This window comes from Zingiber officinale, chromosome 4B (assembly GCF_018446385.1).
Source record: "Zingiber officinale cultivar Zhangliang chromosome 4B, Zo_v1.1, whole genome shotgun sequence".
Lineage (NCBI taxonomy): Eukaryota > Viridiplantae > Streptophyta > Magnoliopsida > Zingiberales > Zingiberaceae > Zingiber > Zingiber officinale.
In genome coordinates this window covers 71,191,303-71,214,514 of record NC_055993.1, presented here as the reverse complement: position 1 = coordinate 71,214,514, position 23,212 = coordinate 71,191,303, and the positions used below count along the sequence as shown (strand labels likewise).

The 23,212-nt window shown below is 40.5% G+C and overlaps 1 protein-coding gene across 1 annotated transcript in view; it reads left to right on the top strand.

Annotated features, from left to right (window-relative positions):
- Positions 1-21,874, top strand: part of LOC121978306 — a 67,485-nt gene extending 45,611 nt beyond the window's left edge. Inside the window, exons 4-7 of the mRNA XM_042530669.1 lie at positions 20,862-20,934; positions 21,067-21,157; positions 21,362-21,441; positions 21,537-21,874. Coding sequence (XP_042386603.1) covers positions 20,862-20,934; positions 21,067-21,157; positions 21,362-21,441; positions 21,537-21,800 — 508 coding nt within the window. The 3' untranslated portion in view covers positions 21,801-21,874. The remainder of the gene's footprint in view (positions 1-20,861; positions 20,935-21,066; positions 21,158-21,361; positions 21,442-21,536) is intronic.
- Positions 21,875-23,212: the final 1,338 nt, after the last annotated feature.

Below are 23,212 nucleotides of genomic sequence, written 5' to 3'. Positions count from 1 at the left end.
GCTTGGACTCATTTAGGGTAATCTCAGACAGGACATCTTCAGGATTCTCTATAGGATTCTCAATTGGATCCTCTTCTGGATCCTCCTCAATCATTTCTGGGTCCTCTTCGAACTCTTCTGGATCCTCTTCAGTTATATGGTGAAGCAGTTCTTCACATGATACTAAATATGTGACGCATCCTTGATGACGCCCCTAAATATAGTCTGTTATTATCCTAGGATTTTCTAGCAATGAACGCATCAAAACCCAGATCCTATAACTATCCAAGACTGGAAAACTTCTCGCTCAAGTTTCCAAAATAGATCATCAAGTCATCCAATGTGTCCGTCGATTCCATAAGTAGAGTTATACTCTATCTCCTGAATTTCCTCCTTGAACTGATTTCATCACACTTCGTGACGAGTCAATGTGGTAATCATCCGTGTCATCTAAAAAATTAAAATTAAATAAGTTAGTACAAAACCAACTAACTAATACAAAACCGGTTTAATTCAATTTATACAGATATAGTACCAACATAATGAATCAAGAAAAATAAATCTTCTCGATTTTCAGGAGTCTAAGTCGACTGACCCATTGGATCGGTTGCTTAGGAATATAGATCCTAAGCTTGGTCCATTATCTACAATTAGAACTGATCTAATTGGATAAGGATTTTCTGTACATATGTTTTGTTATTTTACAATCTAAGTCCATTTCAGTCAATTTCAGACTTATTGATCAAACTTAGGTCCATTTTATCAAACCAATGTCAATTGGTTTAAGTCTGACTCATTAGAACAAATCTAATCATTTGATCATATTTGGTCCAAGCTCAATTAATCAATTCAAATTGATTCGGATTTAGATCAAATTAGTTCGGTTGAATCAATTAATGATTTAAACTTGAACCGGGTATAAGTGATCTAGTCTATTAATTAAACCCATTTTTCAATTAACTATTGAATAAAAAAAATGTTACAGAAGTATTAGTTGGCAAAAAAATGTTTTAATTAATTAAAAACACTTAGGGTGCGTTTGGTTTGCCCCATTTTCATTTTCATTTTCATTTTCTGAAAAACGTGCATTTTTCGTTTTTTAGAAAATGACTTTTCTGCGTTTTCCGTTTTCTTAGAAAACGCTTTCTCATTTTCTTAAAAATGAACGTAGAAAACGTAAACCAAATGCATTTTTTATTTTCTCAGAAAATGAAAACAGAAAACAGCGTGGAAAACGCAAACCAAACGCCCCCTTATTTTTTCACATGCATGCAGTAAGTAAATATAATGAAATGTTTTTTTTTTAAATATTTTCTCACGAACAACGTACTTCGTGTTCACTGCGTCCGTTTTCTTCGTTGCATGCCGCCATGCCTCCCACGCCGCCTCAACCGTTCAACCATGCAACCGCGACAGACACGGTCGTCGACCACGGAGGCCAATCTTCGGCCTATTGAAGTGGTTGCCAGTCCTTTCCGGCACCAGAATCCAGTCTCTTTTGGCACGACGAGGTCACAGGTGGGTCACAGGCACCTGTTTTGCCTATCCCCAGCCACCAGCGCATCATCGGCCACGGAATGCCTCTATCAGCATTCTAATTCTGTCGCCAACGCTCTCCCGCCACAAAAGCCGATCACTAGCCTTGCTTGTGATAAATGGAGAGAACGCATGCCTCTGTCGTGATACATTCCCGACTTTAGGAGCAAAAGAATGACGCATGGCCGCTGGCCATGGTTTGCAACGTCTATTACCTTGAGACGATAGTAGATTGCAACAAGTTCGCAATCATCAAAGGCAGCAAAGAAGGACAGATAGTTTCATGCAAGCAATTTTACAGAAAATATCCGAACACGCATTTCATAAACGTTTCATAATGATTCGTTTCAAGCATTTAGAAATAACAGCGAGCTCTGATACCATTGTTGATAATTCTAAATGTATGAATTATAACGAATTAATACGGTAAAGACTTACAACGATCTCCCATAGATCTGCAATCGACGACGGTAAAACTCGCTGTCGGAAGAACGATCACAGGATCAGAAAGCTCTCCATAATTTCACGAATCAAATCCCACCACCTCAGATGTTCTCCTTCCCTTGTCTTCGTTTTGTCTCTTCTCTCGAATAATTCTTGGGCGCACCCTTTATAAAGGGAAATAACCCAGGGGTATAATAGACTTTTCCATTAAGATTAGTAAGGAACGTGGGCATTTTCCACGTTCCCACTTTCCTCATTTCCTACCGTATAGATGGTAGATATCGAGCCGTAGAGTCTGATGCAAAATGGTAGATATAGGCATTTGAGGTCACATGAACGATATTTTTTTCAACATTTGAGACATCTATATGTTAAAATAATAATCAACTAATCGTTCTCCTATAAAATCAATTTCAAATGCCAACAAAAACAGTTACCAATGTGGAAACAATTAAAACTTGCATCCACTTAGGGTATCTCATGCGTGTACAATGAAACAAACAAAAAAAATCAAAACATTAAAGATTTCAACTAACACTTGATGAATTCCAGGCGAACGAACCATATGAAATTGGAAAAAGAGTAATTCCAACACCAAAGATGTAGAAACCAATCATACATAGCCAGATCCCAGTCCATAAGAGAAAAAAATCTCGAAATTAATTGCTTCGACCTCGTCTTGCAACTTTGAAACCAAGTAAAAAAATTCACATGAAACAAAAACCCAAAACCCGAAGATAACTAATGCAAGAGAGTCTCACTGAAAGGCCAACTTTTGGCCAATAATGAGCAAGGGGAAGGGGGCGTACCGATGATGGTGCCATTGACAATGGTGCCATTCTTGAGCTTGATCGAGATGGTCTCATTGGTGAACTTAATCATCGGTGCCATTTGTTGAGTTTTTCGGGCCGCGAAAATCATTTTTTCACGTAGCGGAAATCCCGAAGCCCCAAGTCATCGGATCCGTGCGAAGTAGAAATAAAACAAAAATACGAGTACGAGTTTCTAATTTAGATCTACACTAGATTTACAAAGAGGAGACCTTTTATACCTTCGATGCGTGCCCTTTTCGTATCCCGCTCGTCCAAAATTCGCCAGATCTCGAGAGTATCAAAATAGATATTCCTCTATACATATCCACATGAACACACTAGGTGGAGAAGACCAAACAAAGGTGTATGCTAGCACCTAGGTTGTTCAGCAAAGAGAGGAGGAGAGCGAGAGCTTTAGGAGAGAGCTTGAGGAAGAAGAAGATGTAAATGACACTTGAATGAAAAATGAATTCATTCCCTTCACAAAAGTGGTCGGCCACTTTCACAAAAGTATAACCCCCATTTTGCATTAAGTGTGGCCATTAAAGAGATTTGTAACCTCCATGAGGTGGCACACACATGTGCTAAACATGATGATGTGGCACCTCATCATTGGCCACTTAATGTCAAGTCACAAATGATGTAGCATAAAGTCAAGTCAAACTTGACTCTTCCTCTTCCTCTCAAGTCAAGTCAAACTTGACTTAATCTCTCTCATGGTTGATCTAATCCAACCATTTAATTCAAGCCAATTTAATATAATGAATCTAATTCATTTAATTAAATTGATTCAATGAGTCATAATCTAAATTAAACTCATTGAACACATGAATCAACTTGAGCCCAACTCAATTAGCCCAATTATGATTACACTTAATTCAATTTGATTCATCATATGAATCTAATCCTCTTGGTTCATCATATGAACCTAATCTCCATCTAATTGTCCTTAGTGTGTTACCCTATAGGTTCTTGTAACGTTGGTAATGCCCCTAAACCCATTTAGGAGCATGAGTAATGAGCGGTATCTAGCAACACATCATTACTACCCAAGTTACAAGAATATTGAGATCCAACATCACCTTGTGACTACTAATTGTGACTACTCACAATATATGACAAGTGTCCTTCTAATCTAGACATCTAGATTGATCAATGTGAGGCATAGACCGTGTCATCCTCTAATCAATCTAAATCTTGAACTCTAAGTAGACTCACTCGATCAAATGAGCTCAATATCTCATATTGACTCATTTGGGCATGGCCATGCACTTCGTGGTGTCACTCTATCAAGAATATCGATGTCGCTCCCGTCATATAGGAGAGATAGATCCCATCTACATCACTCACATCCCTCTGCATAATTCGTTACATACCCAGTAATCGTCTTTATAGTCCACCCAGTTACGGGTGACGTTTGACGAAACCAAAGTACATAACTCCTTATGTAGGGATCCATGGTGACTTCAGGTCCAAGGACTAGTAGTCATACTAATAGCCACATGAGAAAGTATATGACACTCATATAACGATCCATGATACTTTCTCATGGCGGGTCATTCAGTATACATTCTCCAATGCATACCCATGTGTCAACTTGATATCTCTATATCCATGACTTGTGAGATCAAGTCATCGAGTTGACCTACATGCTAGTCTTATTGCATTAACATTGTCCCTGAATGTTAATACTCGACTAGGAATGATTAAGAGTAGTGTTTCCTATATCATCTCACTATCGGTTCAACTAACCGATTGATATATGTGAGAACCTTCTACTCAAGGACGTTATTATACTTAGTTTATTTGGCACCAATACAAGTAAGTATAATAACCAAAAACCAAATACCTTTATTTATATAAGAATATTATACAATAAGTCCATAATACAATCATCAAATGATTGGCTCTAGGGCTCTAACTAACAATCTCCCACTAGCACTAGTGCCAATTAGTGTAGGCTCTAAGCCCCAATGACCTAGTGTGACCATCATGCTTTCTCTGTGCCAAAGCCTTGGTCAAGGGATCTGTGATGTTAGCCTCTGTAGGTACTCTGCAAATCTTCACATCTCCTCTCTCGATAATCTCTCGAATAAGATGGAAGCGCCGTAGTATGTGTTTGGTCCGCTGGTGTGAGCGAGGTTCCTTCTCCTGTGCTATAGCTCCATTGTTGGCACAATAGAGCTCAATAGGGTCAGCGATACTGGGAACCACCCCAAGTTCAGTGATGAACTTGCGGATCCAAACTGCCTCCTTTGCTACCTCTGATGCAGCAATATACTCGGCCTCTGTCGTAGAATCAACTACTGTGTCCTGCTTTGAACTCTTCCAGCTCACAGCACCACCATTTATGCTAAATACGAACCCTGACTATGATCGATAATCATCCTGATCGGTCTGGAAGCTGGCATCATTGTAACCCTTTACAACTAGCTCATCATTGCCTCCATATATCAAGAAATATTCTTTAGTCCTTCTTAAGTACTTAAGAATATTCTTGACCGCTATCCAGTGACTTTCACCTGGATTTGACTGGTATCTGCTCGTCATGCTCAAAGCATACGAGACATCGGGTCGTGTACATAACATGACGTACATGATAGATCCTATGGCTGAGGCATAAGAGATCTGATGCATGCGGTCTCTCTCCTCCCTAGAAGAGGGACCTTGAGTGTTCGAAAGACTCACGCCATGTGATATCGGCAGAAATCCCTTCTTGGAGTTCTTCATGGTAAACCGAAGGAGTACCTTGTCAATGTATGTACTCTGACTTAGGCCACGCAATCTCTTAGATCTATCTCTATAGATCTGTATCCCTAGAATGTGGGATGCCTCACCTATGTCCTTCATTGAGAAGCAACTCCCTAGCCAGGTCTTGACAGACTGAAGCAAAGGGATGTCCTTCCCAATGAGTAGTATGTCATCCACATACAATATGAGGAAGACAACTATATCCCCTACAACCTTCTTGTAGACACAAGGCTCATCTTCGTTCTTGATGAAACCAAACTGTTTGATTGTATCATCGAATCGAAGATTCCAGCTCCGAGAAGTTTGCTTTAGTCCATAAATGTACCTATGTAGATTGCATACTCTGCTAGTATGCTGTGGATCTACAAAACTCTCAGGTTGTATCATGTACACATCCTCGAGTAGGTTTCCATTTAGAAACGCGGTTTTGACATCCATCTTCCATATCTCATAGTCATGGTAAGCTGCAATAGCAAGCATGATCCGAATGGACTTAAACATTGCTACTGGAGAAAAGGTTTCATCATAGTCAATACCATGAATCTTCTTGAAACCTTTAGCTACCAAGCGACCCTTATAGATAAGTCCATCCATGTCAGTCTTTCTCTTAAAGACTCACTTACACCCAATGGGTTTTACCCCTTCAGGTGGATCAACCAAAGTCCATACTTGGTTGGTGTACATGGTTTTAATCTCGGATCTCATGGCCTCTAGCCATTTCTCGGAATCTGGTCTCATCACAGCTTCCTGATAGGTGGTAGGCTCATCATCTATGAGCACAACGTCATCATGGTCAGAAAAGAGAAATGAGTATCTCTCAGGCTGATGACGTACCCTATCAGATCTGCGAAGAGGTATGTTTACTTGAACTGGTTGTTGTTCCTCAACTCCTTGTGGAACAACATCATCCACAACACTTTGTGGTTCCAGTTCAACTTCCATCGAGGCTTCAGTGCTATTGTTCACATCTTGAACTTCTTCAAGATCGAACGTGCTCCCACTAGTCTTTCTAGAAACAAAGTCCCTTTCTAGAAAGACCCCAGTCTTTGCCACAACTACCTTGTGCTGACTGGGAATGTAGAAGTAATATCCCTTAGTTTCCTTGGGATATCCAATAAAGTAGCACTTGTCGGATTTAGGTCCTAACTTGTCTGAGACTTGACGTCGAACGTAAGCCTCACAACCCCAAATCCTCATGAAAGACACCTAGGCATCTCTCCCAGTCCATATCCTATATGGTGTCTTTATCACGGCCTTGGATGGAACTCGGTTGAGTATAAAAGCTGTCGTGTCTAGAGCATAGCCCCAAAGGTATATCGGAAGATCTGTGTGACTCATCATAGATCGTACCATATCTAATAGGGTACGATTCCTCCTTTCGGATATACCATTTCACTGTGGTGTTCCAGGAGGAGTGAGTTGGGATAGAATCTCACACTCAGCTAGGTAGTCACGAAACTCATAGCTAAGGTATTCTCCACCTCGATCTGATCGAAGTATCTTAATACTCTTGCCAAGCTGGTTCTGTACTTCATTCTTGAATTCTTTGAACTTTTCAAATGATTCAGACTTATGTGTCATCAAGTACACATAACCATATCTACTGAAGTCATCAGTAAATGTGATGAAGTACCTATAACCACCTCTAGCAGCGACATTGAAAGGGCCACATACATCACTATGTATAAGACCTAACAAGTCAGTCGCTCTCTCACTGTGCCCACTAAAGGGAGTCTTGGTCATCTTGCCTAGTAGGCATGACTCGCACGTCTCATAAGATTCAAAATCAAATGAGTCCAGCAGACCATCTGTTGATGCAGGAAGCATCCGACGATCGAACTCATGTTTTGATAATGGCTAAGGATTCAAAGTTAAGGTGTTTTGTAATCTAACAAGTCTGCTTGAGTATTTCAGGAAAGTCCTAGCTGTGGTTAGGCAAAGGGAAAACCCTAGGGGGTGGTAACCCTAGGTCATAAGGGGTGGTAACCCTATGTGGAAAGTCTTGGCAGGTCGATAGCTTCAGGCAAAAGTCCTAGGGGGTGGTAACCCTAGGTGGAAAGTCCTGGTGTCGCGAACCAGGTGAAAGACTGGACTAGCCGGGAAGCGGATGTCCAGCAGAAAGTCCGGAAGTGTCGAATGATGAGCAAAAGTCCAGTCGATGGGGAGGATCGCACTGGCAACAGGTAAATCTCCTGAGTGGAGTAGGTGAGGACGCGTTCCCCGTAGAGGGAACAGTAGGCGTCGGGTCAACCTAGGGTTTCCGGATGAAAATTCGCAGTCAGACCCGGACAGTCCGGAGACTGTCATAATATTCTTTATCATATTCATGCTGTTGTTTATGCTAACTTTGTGTTGTAGGATATTGTTTGGGACTAACATGTCTTGCAGGTACAAAATAATGAAGTTTTCCCTCGGATGAACAGTGTCCGAGGCGCCTCCATAGAGCTTGGAGGCGGCTCGGGTGCAAAGCTGGAGCTGGCTGCGAAGCACCCATGGAGGCGCCTTGAAGGAGGTATAAGGCGCCTTGGAAGACGCCTTGGATAGGGCATAAGGCGCTTTATGCAGATGAACTTTGACCAGTTCAAGCTTGATCCACGCGGAGGACTCGGCAGCATGGAGGCGCCTTGAACAGCCTTCAAGGTGCCCTGAACACCCTTTATAAGGGAGTTTCGAGCAGCACCTTAATCAATCAAGTTCCAGGCTTTCTGTCTTCAACGTGCTGCTAACAAGATCATTCCGAAGTGCTGCTGCAACATTCCGACGACCCGGAGCTCTGTTTTCTTCTTCTTTAGTTGTCGGTATAAAGTTGTTATAATACTTTCTTTGTAATTAGTTTGTAATTCTTATCGAGCTTATAGTTGTTGCCCACAGAAAGCGATCAAGGATCGCAGGCCTTCGAGTAGGAGTTGCGTTAAGCTCCGAATGATATTTTAAGCTCCGAACAATATTTTAGGAGTTGCGTTAAGCTCCGAACGATCAAGGATCACAGGCCTTCACGTAGCTAAGGGTGAAATTGCACTCAATCATGTTGAGTCCAAATCAAACCTAGCTGATATTTTTACAAAACCTTTACCTGAACTTGAGTTTAGTACACTTAGAAGGCAAATAGGAATGTGTTGGGTAGAATAGGTGTCTCATTTTGTTATCTTGTTTTTTTTTTCAAAATCTAGGAAAAATAGCTTTCAAAATTCCAATTTATTAGATTTTTCAAAAAAGTTGGAATTAGCCTAAGTTTCCCCCTAGAAATCATGCTCCCCTAGACTTAAGCCAGAGCATCTCAAAAACACCTAGGTATACCTTGATTGTGTTTGAAAGACATAGAACGGTGTGAGATGCATAGGGTACAGCCTGGACTCAAGAATGCTTATATCTGTGCGTCAATATGAGTCTGGGCGTTAAACACATAATATACATCAATCAAGTCAAGTTTTCCAGCTCTAGTCAAAACTAACTGGACCAAATTGACTTAACTTGACTAACCATGTGAAAGTTGTTGCCCTGTAGGCAATCAGCAAGTAGCTAAAGGTTAGACAGTTGGTCATGTGAATACTCAATTTTCTAGTTAAGCATGTTTGATCTTTAGGGCTCTGATATCTCTTAAAGTCAATCTATTGAACATGACTCATGCTTGGACTTAAGGACCAACTGACTTTGAATGAATAACCTAAACCAAATTTTAAGCTACATTACTCCCTCCTTGTCCTAAAATTTAAGTATTGTTTAAACTTAAGCTAAGTTTATTGTTAACCTAAGCTATAGTTTTCAAAATTCAATACTTGTAAAGAGCTAAGCTAAGTTCCAATCTTAATGTGCAAAACTTGTAAAACTTAGCTCACTTTGAAATCTAACTTTGTAAATTCCTGCACAGTTTTGCAAAACTTAACTCATTGCCTTCAAAATTAAAAAGCGACTTTAAAATTTTCTCCTAAGTAAAAATTATATTTTTACTAGCTTTTTAAACTATCAAAAAGATCTACTTTCTAGCAGTTTTATAATTTTAACTAAGTTTCCAAAGAGCTAACATCATCTTTTCACTTAGCTAAAAATAAGAAATGACAATTATGAAACTGTTAAGTGGTCTCAAAATCTAGTTAATCAAATAACTATTCTTGCTTATTTTTGATATATGGAAAAGGGGGAGAGTAGCAATTTCAAATTAATTGTAAAATTCAAATTTGAAATAATGAATATTAAAGGGGGAGTAACAGTTAAGGGGGAGCCTATACTTGGCGCTATACTTTAATTTCATAGGGTTTACTTTAGCAAATTTGCTTGTGTTAAAAGTGTTCATCTATTCATTTTTGATATCTGTTTACTTAACTTTGAATTTGAGTTGCCATAATCAAAAAGGGGGAGGTTGTTGAAGCGGGAAGCATTCGACGATCGAACTCGTGTTTTGATAATGGCAAAGGATTCAAAGTTAAGGTGTTTTGTAATCTAACAAGTCTGCTTGAGTATTTCAGGAAAGTCCTAGCTGCGGTTAGGCAAAGGGAAAACCCTAGGGGGTGGTAACCCTAGGTCATAGGGGGTGGTAACCCTATACGGAAAGTCTTGGCAGGTCGATGGCTTCAGGAAAAAGTCCTAGGGGTGGTAACCCTAGGTGGAAAGTCCTGGTGTCGCGAACCAGGTGAAAGACTGAACTAGCCGGGAGGCGGATGTCCAGCAGAAAGTCCGGAAGCGTCGAATGCTGAGCAAAAGTCCAGTCGATCTGGAGGATCGCACTGGCAACAGGTAAATCTCCTGAGTGGAGTAGGTGAGGACGCGTTCCCCGTAGAGGGAACAGTAGGCGTCAGGTCGACCTAGGGTTTCCAGACGGAAATCCGAAGTCAGACCCGGACAGTCCGGAGGCTGTCATAATATTCTTTATCATATTCATGCTGCTGTTTATGCTAACTTTGTGTTGCAGGATATTGTTTGGGACTAACATGTCTTGCAGGTACAAAATAATGAAGTTTTCCCTCGGATGAATAGTGTCCGAGGTGCCTCCATGGAGCTTGGAGGCGCCTCGGGTGCAAAGCTGGAGCTGGCTGCGAAGCACCCATGGAGGCGCCTTGAAGGAGGTACAAGGCGCCTTGGAAGGCGCCTTGGATAGGGCATAAGGCGCCTTATGCAGATGAATTTTGACCAGTTCAAGCTTGATCCACGCGGAGGACTCGGCAGCATGGAGGCACCTTGAACAGCCTTCAAGGCGCCTTGAACACCCTTTATAAGGGGATTTCGAGCAGCTCCTTAATCAATCAAGTTCCAGGCTTTCTGTCTTCAACGTGCTGCTAACAAGATCATTCCGAAGTGCTGCTGCAACATTCCGACGACCCGGAGCTCTGTTTTCTTCTTCTTTAGTTGTCGGTATAAAGTTGTTATAATACTTTCTTTGTAATTAGTTTGTAATTCTTATCGAGCTTATAGTTGTTGCCCACGGAAAGCGATCAAGGATCGCGGGCCTTCGAGTAGGAGTCGCGTTAGGATCCGAACGAAGTAATTCCTTCGTGTCTGTGTTTGATTGTTTTTATTCCGCTGCTTATTACTCTGTTAGTTTCTCGTACGATTTATGGATTCGAAAAATGAAATAGCCGCGAGCGCTATTCACCCCCCCCCCCCCCTCTAGCGCATCTCGATCCAACACCATCCTTTTGGAGATGGGATAAGCGCTTGTCATTTATATGACCTAAACGACAATGCGAGAGATAGGTTTGATTCAAGTCATTTGACTTGAACCTCTTGGTATTTATGTTATAGATAGGGCTTTCAAGGTCTAGAATGTAGAGTCCGTTCATCAGAGATGCACTACAATATAACATATCTTTTAAATAAACAGAACAACATTTGTCCTTAATAATAAAAGAGAAACCTTTCTTGTCCAAACAAGAAACTGAAATTATGTTCTTAGTTAATGCAGACACATAACAACAATCATCCAACTCTAATACAAGCCCAGAGGGCAGAGATACAAAATAAGTCCCTACAGCAACAACAGCAACCCGTGCTCCATTGCCTACGCGTAGGTCCACCTCGCCCTTTGCCAATGCCCTGCTATTTCTTAGCACCTGCACATTAGTACAAATGTGAGATGCACATCCGGTATCTAATACCCATGATGAAGAAATAGATAGATTGACTTCTATAACATATATACCTGAAGTGGAAGTCTCACTTCGCTTCTTCTTAAGATCTTCTAGGTACACCTTGTAGTTCCTCTTCCAGTGCCCGGTCTGACCGCAGTGGAAGCAGGTAGCATCCTTGGCGACCCCTCCTTTAGGCTTCAGTGCCTTGCCTTTGCCCTTGGCTTAGGACTTTCCTTTGCCTTTGGGCTTGCCCTTGCCCTTGTGTTTCTGAACCATCAGAACAGAGTGGGGCTTTGCCTTCTTATCTTAACATGCTAAGCAGCTCGCGCAGTGGCTTGTCAATTTCGTTCATATTGTAGTTTAGAATGAGCTGACTATAGCTATCCGGCAAGGATTGCAAGATCAGGTCAGTGGCCAGCTCTTGGCCAAGCGGGAATCCCAACCTCTGTAGGTTTTCTATGTACCCAATCATTTTGAGTACATATGGGCCTACGGGAGTCCCATCTGACATCTTGCACTGAAACAGTGCCCTTGAGATCTCAAATCTCTCATGCCTCGCTTGTCCTTGATACAATTAACGAAGATGTTCAACCATATCGTAAGCGCCCATCAACTCGTGTTGCTTCTGAAGCTCAGAGTTCATGGTCGCGAGCATTAGACAGGACACATCTAATGCGCCATCTTGATGCTTCTTATAAGCATCTTTGTCAGCTCGCGGGGCATTGGCAGGAGGAGCCTCCGGAATGGGCTGCTCCAGAACGTACAGTTTACGTTCCTGGGTGAGAACTATTCTCAAGTTCCTGTACCAGTCCAGGAAATTTGCTCCGTTGAGCTTGTCCTTCTCAAGAACAGATCGCAGGAAGAAAGTGTTCGTATTCGACGTTATGGTTATCTACAACAGAAAAATGTAGAAAATAAATATCATATTCTTTTAAATCATTTAATTAGGCCTTTAACTAAATGATACTTCCACTGAATTCTATAATTCATGTGGGACAAGATCCACATCATACTAACCCTTGAGTTAGCTTTGGCTAATACGCCCAAGATTTAGTATGATCAGTAGGTAACAATTTACCAATTACATCTCTATGCAACTCTTGTTTATAGGATCATTATCCGCAGTTATATTAAAACTTGAGTTAGCTTTGGCTAATATGCCCAAGAATTAATATAAATGTGATTTATGTCCTATCTTTCCAACCATTGGAAGTATGCCTATAGTTGTACTCGATCCAACTGAGTTAACTAGGAATACTCAATCTAATTGAGTTTGTACTCGCCCATGCGTTGATAAGCAGGACCAAGATTGTCCCTCCGTACCCTACCAAGATAATATGTGTTGCTCTGCTTTGGCAGATTCAACAACACATGTGATCGAGGTAGTGATAGGTATCACGGCACGGTAGGCATTAGAGTTGACGCGATTTAGATCTAATCTAATCGTTGATGTGTATCAAATACGCAATAGATCTAATCTAATCGAGGGGTGCATCATGTGCACGACTTAGATCTAATCGAATCGTTAGGCACTAATTAATTACTTAATCATGCATCACATATACACAAGCAATTAATTAAATTTATTTGTGATTAGTCATGGCCCTACTACGATCTTCTCAAGCCAATGAGAAGATCGGATGGTCAACCTAGGGTCAACAGCTTCTCAAGCTCCTCCCTTTGACCACCTTGTGTTTCTCGCACCCTTCTCGTAACTCCGTCTCGTGTGGACCTTCCACGGCTCCAATTTTGTACATTACAATTTTGAAACTCGAGTTATATTCGAGTCTAAAGTAATTTACAACAAGAATACAAAATAGAGAAAGGCTCGACGCGCAGGTCGCGAATCAAATGTACAACACGCACAACTCAAATGACGGCGCGCAGACCGTAATATGAATTACAACACAAATCCAATCAGATTGGGTCTTTTTGGGCCATGACTATCACAAATTATACATAATTCTAAATTATGTAATTTTCATAATTTTCTGTAATTTTAATACTAATTTTTATAATTTTTACGAGTAAAATTTCCCGGCGGTCCCGTTTAGCGGTTTTCGGGCGCAATCGCGGAACGAATCCCCTTGCGGGGCCAGGGGCAGCGCCCCTACCTGCGATCTAACCATCGCGAGGGTTCCTTAGCGATCCTACAGTGCCTTAGTCTGCTGTCCCAAAAAGTTTTGGGGCGAAAACTTGCCGTTTCGGAAAAATCTTCTCGGTAGTCGAAGCCTACAAGTGTCGTAACACTTGTGCTTCGCTTCTACGAGAAAAATACCCATAAAAACTCTAAAAATCAGAAATTTACAGAATGTTACAGTACTAAATTTTTGTCATAAAAACAAAAACTAAACTCATACAAGCTTCGCACGTGGCTCTGATACCACTGTTGGATTTTACGGGCCGCGAAAACCGCTTTTTCACGTCGCGGAAACCCCGAAGCCCCAAGCCACCGGATCCGTGCGAAGTATAAATAAAACAAAAATACGAGTACAAGTTTCTAATCTAGATCTACACTAGATTTACAAAGAGGAAACCATTTATACCTTCGATGCGTGCCCTTTTCGTATCCCGCTCGTCCAAAATTCGTCGGATCTCGAGAGTATCAAAATAGATACTCCTCTATACGTATCCACACGAACACACTAGGTGGAGAAGATCAAACAAAGGTGTGCTAGCACCTAGGTTGTTCAGCCAAGAGAGGAGGAGAGGGGGAGCTTTAGGAGAGAGCTTGAGGAAGAAGAAGATGTAAATGACACTTGAATGAAAAATGAATTCATTCCCTTTACAAAAGTGGCCGGCCACTTTCACATAAGTGTAACCCCCATTTTGCATTAAGTGTGGCCATTAAAGAGATTTGTAACCTCCATGAGGTGGCACTCACATGTGCTAAACATGATGATGTGGCACCTCATCATTGGCCACTTAATGCCAAGTCACAAATGATGTGGCATAAAGTCAAGTCAAACTTGACTCTTCCTCTTCCTCTCAAGTCAAGTCAAACTTGACTTAATCTCTCTCATGGTTGATCTAATCCAACCATTTAATTCAAGCCAATTTAATATAATGAATCTAATTCATTTAATTAAATTGATTCAATGAGTCATAATCTAAATTAGACTCATTGAACACATGAATCAACTTGAGTCCAACTCAATTAGCCCAATTAGGATTACACTTAATCCAATTTGATTCATCATATGAATCTAATCCTCTTGGTTCATCATATGAACCTAATCTCCATCTAATTGGCCTTAGTGTGTGACCCTATAGGTTCTTGTAACGTTGGCAATGCCCCTAAACCCATTTAGGAGTATGAGTAATGAGCGGTATCTAGCAACACATCATTACTACCCAAGTTACAAGAATGTTGAGATTCAACATCACCTTGTGACTACTAATTGTGACTCCTCACAATATATGACAAGTGTCCTTCTATCCTAGACATCTAGATTGATCAATGTGAGGCATAGACCGTGTCATCCTCTAATCAATCTAAATCTTGAACTCCAAGTAGACTCACTCGATCAAATGGGCTCAATATCTCATATTGACTCATTTGGGCATGGTCATGCACTTCGTGGTCTCACTCAATCAAGAATATCGATGTCGCTCCCGTCATATAGGAGGGATAAATCTCATCTACATCACTCGCATCCCTCTGCATAATTCGTTACATACCCAGTAATCGTCTTTATAGTCCACCCAGTTACAGGTGACGTTTGACGAAACCAAAGTACATAACTCCTTATGTAGGGATCCATGGTGACTTCAGGTCCAAGGACTAGTAGTCATACTAATAGCCACATGAGAAAGTATATGCCATTCATATAACGATCCATGATACTTTCTCATGGCGGGTCATTCAGTATACATTCTCCAATGCATACCCATGTGTCAACTTGATATCTCTATATCTATGACTTGTGAGATCAAGTCATCGAGTTGACCTACATGCTAGTCTTATTGCATTAACATTGTCCCTGAATATTAATACTCGACTAGGAATGATTAAGAGTAGTGTTCCCTATATCATCTCACTATCGGTTCAACTAACTGATTGATATAGGTGAGAACCTTTTACTTAAAGATGTTATTATACTTAGTTTATTTGGCACCAATACAAATAAGTATAATAAGCAAAAACCAAATGCCTTTATTTATATAAGAATATGATGCAATAAGTCCATAATACAATAATCAAATGATTGGCTCTAGAGTTCTAACTAACACCATTGACAATGGTGCCATTCTTGAGCTTGATCGAGATGGTCTCATTGGTGAACTTAATCAAAAAATGTAACACCATTTCCATGACTAGAGATCTGCCAGAGGTGAGAAAATGAACAAAAAGGGAAAGAAATAAGGACAACAATGCGAAGAAAGAGGTCGATGGCAGCTAACCAGATGAGCTTGATCTTCGATCGATCACAGAAGAGGCAAGACGGAGGGCAGTTACAAGTTAGAGCCCCAAAAACTAGTGCTCAGGCTTCGGCTCGCTCTTCAGTCGGGCAGAGCTTAAAAATATTGGAAAAACCTCGTGGTGCTCGAAAAGTAAGCACTGTTTGATCGTTCTGAAGATGATATGAACCAATAAAACATTGTTTTCTTTGACCTAGAAAGACACACATAATGGTTAACAAAATATTGTTATAGCCTTAAAAAAAAATCGTTATCATAACTAAAAAATAGCTCATAGACAATTGTTTTTTATAAATTATTGTCTTTGATTTAAAAAAAAATATTCAAAAGACAATGATTTTTTATTAAAATCATTTTCTTTTGAGTATTATTAAATAAGGATTTTCTGGTAGTGTGGGAACATCCCTTACAATTTTTTATTACAAACACAAATAAAAAAGTAATGTAAGATCATATAATAAAAAATAAAACTCATAGGATTTGATCTGATTCCTTGAGTGTCTAACATTTCTCTTGGCACTTTCTAGGTTGAACAAGCCGAACTTCGAGAATCCTCTTCGAGAACAAAGAAGATGAGTAGTAGAAAATTGATATTTTGAGATATCCAGACCCTTTTATAGGCTTCATTCAGTCGGTCGAACCTAGGCAAACCTGATCCCCACAATCGAGTTCATCGTGATCTGGACTGAGCCACTTGATCTCTTCATTATCAAGTTTATCGTTTGACCGAAAACTTATTGGTGGACCAAAAAATTTTCGATCTATTGAACCAAGCCACATCACCAACTCGAGTTTGGACCCACACCTAGTCAACCGAACCCATTTGATTGACCGGCTAATTCTTTGGTCGATTGGATCAACTGTCCAATTTACCAGACCATTTTGGATCTAATTCGACCCAGTCAAGTCCGGTTCACTCTGAACTTGATCCAGTTGCGTCCGATTGTGTTCATCTACTCTCTGTTATGCTTCTAGCTATAGGTTCTTGTAAGAGACACATACAAACACAAACAAACAAGTCTAATCCTATAAATCTACCTAACCTACTAGGCTTTCCTTTTGCTTGAAGTTCACTCCTCCAAGACTTTTACCTAGAGTTTACTCCCTTAAGGTTTTCTCGTTGTCAATTATCCAGTCACCTTAACCTACTTAGACTTGCCACTTGCTAGACATACAGTCATCCTTGACCTGCTTAGACTTTCCCATGCTAAGCATCCAACCACCCTTGACCTGCTTGGATTTTTATTAGTATTCGATCAATCTTGACCTAACTAAACTTCATTTTACTAGTCATCTGGTCAACCTTGACCTGACTAGACCTCTCTTTACTAAACACTCGACCAACCTTGATCTAACTAGACTTCTTTGCTAGTCATCTAGTCAAACTTGACTAGACTAGAATTCTCACATAACTCACTTCAAAATATCTGGTCTTATTTGGATCAACCATTTATCAAACTTGACTAGACACAAGTATATTTTCAAACATCAAAACTTTAGAGGCTGATTGCACCAACAGAAAAGTCTGGACCAATTAAAGATGACTAGATGTCTAGCTACAGGGAAGTCTTAGGAAAGTAGAGAGTCCTAGAGGAGTGACTAGAAGCAAGGGAAAAGTTCTAAATGAATGAACCTTAGGCAAAAGGGAAGTTGTGAAAGAGTAAGCTCCAAATAATTAAGAGTCTTGATAGGTCAGGTATACTAGATACCAAATAGGTCGAGTAGGTTAGATAAACTAAATACTAAGCATATTTATATGTTCTATAAAATTTTGGATTAACCTATAGGTGATCGAAAAGGTTTTCGGCCGATCAAAGCTTAGAACGATGGGAAGGAGGTTTTGAATGGGAACAACAATAAGATTTGAGTCAGGATAAGTCCGTATGTGGTGGGATAAACTTCAGCTATAAGAGATCAAAGGTGGTCCATGCAACCAGAAGGCCTAATCAACAGATATAGCAGAGATTTATCAGGATGAAGCTTGCCATGTAGGCTTGCAGGAGACCAAAAGTGGTTCCAAGTAGTCAAAGTGTAGATAAGCATGCATCCTATAACAAGAAAAGGATAATAGTTAAGCTGGGGGTGACTGGAGGAGCTTCTGGTCAATTGAAACATCTTATAAAAGATACTTCAAGTCAGCACTTCAAAACACACAACATTCATTACCACTCTCAAATTCTTCAAAGTTGATGTTTGTTTGATTCAAAAAATTCTAGGATGAGTGTTACACACATTCAAGGCTTCTAGAAGCAATCGATTTAGTGCAACCTTTATTTATTATTTGTTCTTAGTTATGTCATTTGTATTTGTGTATCATTGAAAAGATAGAGTCATAAGAGGTTTGTCCACCATTGAAGGGTGTTCAAAAGATAAAAAGATAGTGAACACATGGTGAGAAGTAGAATCTTGGAGAAGGAATTTTGGTATGAAGCATGTAAATCTAGTGTATCATGCTTGTGAATGTTGTTGTTGTTGTTATTGTTGTTCTTGTTATCCTTGTTCCTATTCTTGTTCTTGTTCTTATTTGTGCAATCATTCTCAGGTCAAGGTTGACCAGTTTGACTAAGCTCATGCTGGCTCAAGCTTGAGTTTCGATACTTGACAATGTGTGAGAGAAAAGTCAAGTAGGCTAATGTAGAATAGGTTACTTGACTGGGAAAGTCCTAACTAAAGTTAGGAAATAAAAAGCCCTAACTAAAGGTTAGGTAATGGAAAGACCTAATTGTTGGAGGTTAGGCAGAGGAGAAGTCTATCGAGTGATTAGTCTTAAGTGGAGGTTAGGTAAGGAAAAGTTCTAACTAAGGTTAGAAAAGGAAAATCTCCAACTGGAGGTTAGGAAATAGAAAGTCCTAACTAAGATTAGGCAAGAGAAAGTCCTAAGTGAGAGCCAACAGGAAGTCTTAACTGGAGGTTAGGCAGGTGAGAAGTCTACCGAGTGACTAGTCCAAACTAAAGGTTAGGCAAGGGAAAGTCCAATGGGAAGGTTGACAAAGGAAAGTCAAAGTAAGTCAAGGAGGACTAGATACTTGGTGAAGAAGCCCTAGCAGGTCAAGGTTGATAGCACTACAAGAAATTTTAGATTTAACCACACCTAATAGACAACAGTTTTTCGAGAAACTGTTGTCTTTTTGCCATTTAACAACGGTTTTATTGAAAACCGTTGTTGTTCACCATAATTTTTTTTAAATGACAACGGTTTTTAAAAAACTGTTGTCTAATGTATGTCAAAGACAACAATTTTTAAAATATTGCTGTCTAATGTATGTCAAAGACAACGGTTTTAAAAAATTGTTGTCTTTTAGCGTTGCTTACATGATAATATACAACAGTTTTATTAAACTGTTGTCTATTGAATGTTGTTTAATCCCAAAAAAATAATAGTTTTTTTAACTTCACGAAAAAAAACTCACGAACAAAAACCTAAAACCCATTTCTCCGGGACTCTTCCACGAACAAAAACCTAGCTCCGACTCCTCCTTCGCGACTCCTCTATGAAAGACGCTCCTCGTTGCTCTCGTTGCTTTGCTCGTAAAGTGTCGGTACATTGATAAGAAATTTGAGATTCAACCACACTCAATAGACAATAGTTTTTCAAAAAATTGTTGTCTTATTTCATTTAACAATGGTTTTATTGAAAACTATTATTGTTGGCGTATTTTAAGGGGATCAATTATAGATTTGGGAAAAAAATCTATTTGGAATAACCACTGAATGGGAGTTGATATAAAATCTAACTTAGGGTTTAATCAATTTAAAACCTAAGTATATAATAATTGTATCGTGCCCTTTTCATTTCCTTCCCGAGTTTCCCTTTCCCTAATTTCACGCTGCCCTCACCCACTAGCCCGAGCGCCGCGCAACCTTGATCGCCGATCGCCGAGCGTCGATCGCCTTGGCGCCGCCAACCCCTTCGCGTGAGGCTAGGTCACCACTGCCGATTCCCCTTTCCCCTCCTTCCCAACCCAACGTTGATCCTCGCCGCCTATCGACGTCGCGATACTTCTTCTCCCCGCATACATAACCACCAGCCAAGAGTTACTCGACGCCGGCTGAAGCCTCATTGAGTCGTGCCTTGCTCCGATCAATGCCATAGTTGCCGTCACCGAGCCCTAACTCTTCCCCGACGCCGGAGCCACGAGGAAATCGATCGCGCTAGCACCAAGCGTCCACCGCCGGCTAAGGCTCTTCTCCACTGATCACTGGAGTCCATCCGGAGATTTCTCTTCTCCTAGAGTCGCCGACCCCGCATTGGTGGATCTCCGATTAAGAGGGGTTTGAACCCTAGATCTAACCTCCTGCGGCGCCTCTCTACACATCGCAGCTTCGACGATCGAACCAAGTTTGCTCTAACCGATCTTTACTCTAGTGTTGGCATTGCCCTATTCCTCTGTCCCAGCTCACCACCACAATAACCTCCCGAGCCCTCCGAGAGAGATATGAGATATGGCTCGAGGGTAAGTTATTTTTAATGCTATATTTGTGTGGACTTGATTGTATACGTTGTTTGGGATGTTGAGTTTGGTTGTGTGATCATTTATTACAGATCCGTCCGACCAAAAAACATATTGCTCCCTCTGATAAATTGTTAAGATTTCCGTCAGACTACTTATTTTTTTCAAGTAAAACTGGAGTCGTGCAAACTGTTTTCTGCACAAGCTTTGAATCAAAATTTATGCCTTGAATATATTAGAAATTTCTCATTGACCTGCAGGTTGTACCTTAATAAAAGCATTACTATAATCAATAGATCATTATTTAACAATTTACAGGTTTTGGCTTAATCTTGTGGCGATATATGCCTTTGACCTTTGGGTATATGTTAGTTTTAACTGGTATTTCTTCATTTTCATGACAGGGTATTGCAGGACGTCCCTATTCTTGTCATGGTCAGCATGCTTGCCTATTTCTGTTTCCTGGAGCAACTCTTAGTAAGATTATTCAACTTTCAAATACAATTTGTATTATTATTATTTTTTGATTTTTTAATGATTTCCAACACACTTGTTCAATTTAGTCTCATGAGTTTACATTTACTTTCAACTAAAACTTTATTCTAACAGGTTAGTGAATTGGGTCCCCATGCTCTTGCCGTATCTTTGCCATTTTCTTGTGTTCTAGGTCTTCTCGCATCCATGATAGCTTCAACGATGGGTAATTCATCTTTCTCTTCCTATGGTTTTGCAATTTCAGGTTCTTCCAATATTTTCTATTATCTTTCATATATTCAGTATCCATTTTTTTTTATCATACAACAAACCTTAATAGCGTTGTGTGTGATTGCCACATTGTTGTACTGAATCTGTGTTTTTTACAATGCTTTATGTCAAACCATGAATTTGAGTGTTTTATTTACAGTGAGCCAGAGCTACATTTGGGCCTATGCATCGTTCCAATTTGCACTTGTGATCCACTTTGCTCATGTTTTCTATAGTGTGGTAAGGTGATGTGATTCGTCAGATGGATTTGGTAGCCCAAATTTTTTGTTTAATTTTTAATACAGAAGTTGAAAATCCCCTTGTTGATTCTGCAGCTAGGAGTAAGCCCTGTGTTCTCCATTTTACTTTCCTCATTTACTGGGTTTGGTATTTTAATCAGTATGAACTCTTTGCTCATTGAGTATTTAAGATGGAGGGCTAGGAGAACTTTGCGCTCGGTCCAACTTAATCAGAGTCAGCAACAGAATGAAGCCAGAAACCTTGCTGGAGTTGAAGATGGAGATGACACAAGGCAGCAAGACTTGGAGAACCAGATTCAAGATCCTAACCCTTTGCAACATGGACAAAATCATTCGTAAAGACTTTGAGGTATGATCTACCAACTTGATGCAAGAGATCAAATTTTGTGCGCCTTATATTGATTGATGTTTTTATTGATGCTTGCGATAGATAGACTAGAACAGTGAGTAGCAATATGATTTCCTACTGTAGCAGCAGTATAAATCTTAATGTTTTCTTCCTACTATACAATCAAATAAAAACATATTTATGTTGTTTCAGGTAATTACTGCAGCCATTCCTACTATAGTTGGTGAAAACCTTAACGTGTTCATGACTTTAAGAGCCACCATATTGTTTCAAGAGGTTACCATTTATGTTACATAGATAACGCTTTTTGCACTTCTGTTAGATGATTAGATTAAATGGTTTTTATGGTTATGTAACATTTATACAGTGCAATTAGATTCACGCGTACAGTTTAGTTTCTAATTTGTAATATATATCTGATGGATCGAAAGCGCTAGAGGGGGGGTGAATAGCGCTTATGGCTATTTTAACGATTTTAAAACGCAGAGTATCAACGCAGCGGAAAGTAAAAGCAAAAACACAACAGACGCAGATGTTTTACTTCGTTCGGAGCCTATAGCGACTCCTACTCGAAGGCCCGCGGTCCTTGACCGCTTTCGGTGGGCAAAAACTATAATATCGGAAAGATTACAATTTGAATTACAATTAATGCAATAAGAAAACTAATACCGACAACAAAAGATCGAAGAATCTGAGCTTTGGGTTGTCGACGTCGAGTAGTAGCACTTCAAGGTCGTCTAGTTGGCAGCACTTCACAGAAGAAAGCTTAGAAATCGTTGCTCTTTGGCTGCACCCTCGACCCTCTTTTTATATGACATTCTGGGCGCCTGGATCCCTTCCGGGCGCCTGGAGTGTGACGTGGCCAACCAACCAGGATGCTCCACGTGGCGAAGTCACGGCATGGATAAAACTTGGTCCCGGGCGCCCGGACCTGTTCCGGGCGCCTGGAGCTCCGGGCGCCCGGATCCATCCCGGGCGCCCGGACCACCTTTTTCCAGCAGGTTCCTCACCTGCAAAACCAGGTTAGTCCGAGCAAAATCCCCTGCAAGATAGTGTTAGAATCTGATAAAACACAGTAAGGAATAACTGACAGTCTTCGGACTGTCCGAGTCTGACTTCGGATTCCCAACTGGAAACCCTAGGTCAACCCGACGCCTACTGTTCCCTCTACGGGGAACGCGTCCTCACCTACTCCCCTCAGGAGAGATTACCTGATGCCAGTCTAGTCCTCCAGACTGACTGGACTTTTCGCCTAGGGTTATCACCCCCTAGGACCTAGGGTTACCGCCCCTTGGGTTTTTCTCCACCTAGGGTTACCGCCCCTTAGGGTTTTCCCTCACCTAGGATTACCGCCCCCTAGGACCTAAGGTTACCACCCCTTAGGGTCTTTCACCTTCCTAAC